General features: G+C 46.8%; 1 protein-coding gene across 9 annotated transcripts in view; it reads right to left on the bottom strand.

Annotated features, from left to right (window-relative positions):
• Positions 1-916: 916 nt before the first annotated feature.
• The window catches only part of PKIG (cAMP-dependent protein kinase inhibitor gamma), an 81,313-nt gene continuing 78,313 nt past the window's right edge, over positions 917-3,916 (bottom strand). For all 9 annotated transcript variants that reach the window (XM_072633687.1, XM_072633684.1, XM_072633682.1 and 6 more), the window contains 2 exons: positions 2,362-2,535; positions 917-1,971 (listed from right to left, as the gene is read on the bottom strand). In XM_072633687.1, the coding sequence (XP_072489788.1) occupies positions 1,892-1,971; positions 2,362-2,509 (228 nt within the window). In that variant the 5' untranslated portion in view covers positions 2,510-2,535 and the 3' untranslated portion in view covers positions 917-1,891. The remainder of the gene's footprint in view (positions 1,972-2,361; positions 2,536-3,916) is intronic.

Below are 3,916 nucleotides of genomic sequence, written 5' to 3'. Positions count from 1 at the left end.
GCCCGATGGAAGTATGTGTGTAGTTACTTTGGGCTGGGAGGACACAGGCATGCAGACCCAACCTGGATCCTTGCCCCACTCCAAGGCCCCCACCCCACTGAGGCGGACTTAGTACTGCAGGGGCAGGAAGCATTGAGTTCTCTCAGCTGGGAAGTGTGTGTGTGTGTGTGTGTGTGTGTGTGTGTGTGTGTGTGTGTGTGTGTCTGTGTCTGTGTGTGTGTGTGTGTGTGTGTGTGTGTGTGTGTGTGTGTGTCTTTTAGGGAAACACCTCGGCCATTTTCATTGTGTTTGACAGCAACCAGGCACTTTCCCATCTACCGTCTGCAAGGTAGCTCTGATTTGGTGGGAAGACAATAAGCATTTATACAGTACTTCCTACGTGCCAGGCACTGTGTAAGAGCTTTCTGAATATGATTCTATTTGATCCTCACAACAACCCAGGGAGGTAGGTGCCATCATGACTCCCATTTTACAGATGAGGAAACTGAGGCAGACAGAAGTAAAGGGACTTGCCCACGGTCACACAGCTATCAAGTGTCTGAGGCTGGATTTGAACACAGGTCTTCCTAACTCCAGGCCTGGTGCTCTGTATACCATGTCACCAGATGTCACCTGTGCTGTGACAAAGTGCTCAATTGGGAATCAAGTGAGCTGGTTTTGGATTAAATAACCTGCATATCACACCTATGGAGTGGCACACCAAGGACTGGAAGCCAAGTTTCTTGACTGCCAGTTCAGTGTCCTTCCCACCACTCCCAACTGCTGAGCTAACAATGGGATTATTGGCATTTTCCTGGCCATTCTAAATTCCACTGGAATTTGAGGGATCAGAGCTCAAGTTTCTGTAAGGGATGGGTCTCAGGACAATGCAGCCTAGAGATAATATGTACTATTTCAGAGAGAAGAGGAACATCAATCACACAAAAGGTCTGAATTTATTTTCCAAGTGGTAGGCATCAAGTATCTGTAGAAAGGAGACAAAACCTAGTAAAATTGGGAAACAAAATGATTCCCTTAAGAATGGGTTTGGAACAGGTCAGGAATCATTCTCTCTGAGCTACACAGGTCAAAGAGTTTAGATTAACCCTCTGCCCCCATGCTTCCTCACCACCCACTCTCCATGGAAATAAAAGACCACTGTCTTTCCCCCTCTCCTTACCTGTCCTCCCAAAAATATTTAAAGTCAAAGTTTAAAAAGAGTAAAAAGGAACTAATCCAGATGGGTTGGGAAGGATCTCTCCCTTGATCCTGAGGGTCAGACATGAAGCCATCAGCAGCCTTGAGGGTAGGGCTCTCCCCAAGGTCAGCCACCAGGTTTGATTCATCATTTTAGCTTCCTTCAGAGCCCTGCACAGAGTAGGCACTCAGGAAATTTAATGAAGTGGATAGAGTGGGTGAGTGTGAGGGATGATGTTTCCCCTAAGAGGGAGTGGGAGGGGACCTGGCTTCTCTCTGTCCTCCAGAGAAAGGGAGCCTCTTATACCCCACAGGTGTAAACCAAATAAATAATCTTTTGAATTGCCAAATACAGTAGAATAGGTGGGCCTGGAAGAAGGGAAGGTCCATGGTAGACAAAATGACAGGGTTTCCTAGGCTGGTGGGCTTGGAGTAGGGCTCTTAAGGCACCTCGGGAGGCTAGCCTCAGTCTGAGGTCCTCATAGCAGGGCCAACTTGCCCTGAGTACAGGCTTCCTCTGTGTGTGTGTAGGGGGAGGTGGAGGAAAAGGAAAGTCTGGGGAGGTCCACATGGCTTCATTGTTTCCAGAAGGGTTACTGTAGGGGGAGGGAAGTGGTCCTCAGGGAGAACGCTGCCAAGTTTGTCTCTTGGGAAGCCCAGGCTGCTTGCTTCTTCCTTTAGCCACTGGGCAAAGGGAATGGGACAAGGGCGGCTCTCAGGATGTGGTAGTTCCCTCATTCCCCTCAGGCCTGGAACCAGCTTCCTTGTCTGAGGTGCTTATCTCCGCCTGCCCTTCTGAAAAAGAGACAGAAAGAAGGTTGAATAAGAGGATGGACAATATTCCTAAATTAATCCAGTGGAAAGGAAGGTCTATTTTGTATGATCTTGAACAAGTCATTTCCCCTCCATAGACTTCAGTTTCCTACTCTTTAAATGAGAAAGCTGGTCAGGATAACCTCTAAGGTCCCTTCCACTCCCGACACTATGTACTATAAAGTGCCACTTAAGGTTCTCAAGTTAACTTCCATTCTAGGACTTATATTCTTCATTCTAAGACAGCATCTTGGTCTACCCCTCTATGTGCTGAGGTCCCACCTCATTCTGATGCACTATGTCCTAAGGTCGCTTTGGGGTCTGAAGTTTCCTGACTCACAGGCTCTGTCCTGTCAGCCAGAGGGCACTTGCCTGCTCCTTCGAGTGCCAGATCGCCCATGTTCCCCGTCAGCTTCCTCACACTCACTGCTGCTGAGTCATCCTGGATGTCAGGGACGGCATTCCTACGGCCCGTTCTGTCACAGGAGATGAAGTCTGTGTACGAGGATTCAACCTCCATCACGCCTCTAACATTGCTGAGCAGGGCTGTGGAGAGGGAAAAGAAGGCAGGCAAGCATTCTTAGTCTGCTTATTGACCACTCTCCAGGGGAGCACACATCTTACATTTTCAGTCCTTTGGACTGTGAATAATGAAATCAATTACTCAAATACCATGTAATAAAACACCCACTGCTTGGTTTTAGAAGGAAGAACGAGAATCAGCAGGAGGGAAGTTAAAGGGGGGGCTATTTCAATCAAATAACATGGATTTCCTAATAGCTAAAGCTATTGGAAGAGGAATGGTGTGCCTCAGGAGGTTGAGTCCACCATAACTGGAGGTCTTCCAGCAAAAGCTCAAAGGGAATGTTGTGGAGGAAGATTCATGCTTCAAATGGGTGTTGGCACTGCTGCCAACTGAGGTCCCAGCTCTTGAGATTCTATGATTTTACTGCCTTTGAGGCTCTGCTAGTGTTATGGGGAAATAAAAAAATTAAAGATACTGTCTTTCCACCCCCATTAAATGGATGTTCTCCAACAGTCTATCCTTGACCCTCCTCTCTGTGCATTCTTCCTTAGCACACTCAGAGTTCCAACTGTTACCTCTAGAAAACGGTAATGTGTCTCTCTAGCCCTGATTTACCTTTTGAAAGGAATAGACAATCAAGAAGAGCAGCCTTACTGTTTACGCAGGCAAATGCTTCTATCTACACAAGTGGTTATATTTGAGAGATGTTGCATAGGTGAAATCGATAGGCCTTGGATATGAAGTGTGAGGAGCTGAGAGAGAGTGAGGAATCCAGGTTGACTCTTAGGTTGTGAGCCTGAGTGCCTAGGAGGATGGTGTTACCCTTGACTGTAAGGGAGAAGATGGGAGGATATCAGAAGAGAAAGGTACTGAGTTTAATTTGGGACACATTGAGTTTAAGATGTTTATGGAACATCCAATTTGAGATGTCTGAAAGGCAGTTAGAGATGTGAAAGTAGGTCAGCAGAGAGGTTAGGGCCGGACAGGTACATCAAAGAATCATTAGCATAGAGATGATCAAGAAATCCATGGGGTTGATGAATTAGCACAGAGGGAGAAGAAGGCCGAGGACAGAGCTTGTGGGGAATCTACAGCTAGCATGGATGAGGGTCCAGCAAAGGAGACTGAAAAGGAGCAGTGTGAAAGGTAGGAGGAGAGTTAGGAGAGAGTGGTGACAGGGAGACCTAGAGAAAAGAGAGTGTAAAGGAGGGGAGTATGATCAACAGTGTCAAAGGCTGAAGAGAGGTCAAGGAAGAGGATTGAGAGAAGACCATCAGCCTTGGCAATTAAAGAATATTAATAAATTTGAAGAGAGCTGTTGCAGTGGAATGACAAGGCTAGAAGCTGCATTTTGAGGGGTTAAGAAGAGAATGTGACAAATGATAGTGTAGAGCCCTACTG

The sequence above is a fragment of the Notamacropus eugenii genome, chromosome 1 (assembly GCF_028372415.1).
Source record: "Notamacropus eugenii isolate mMacEug1 chromosome 1, mMacEug1.pri_v2, whole genome shotgun sequence".
NCBI classification, from domain to species: domain Eukaryota; kingdom Metazoa; phylum Chordata; class Mammalia; order Diprotodontia; family Macropodidae; genus Notamacropus; species Notamacropus eugenii.
Note: the sequence above shows the minus strand (reverse complement) of the source record. Positions and strands in the feature narration are given on the sequence as shown.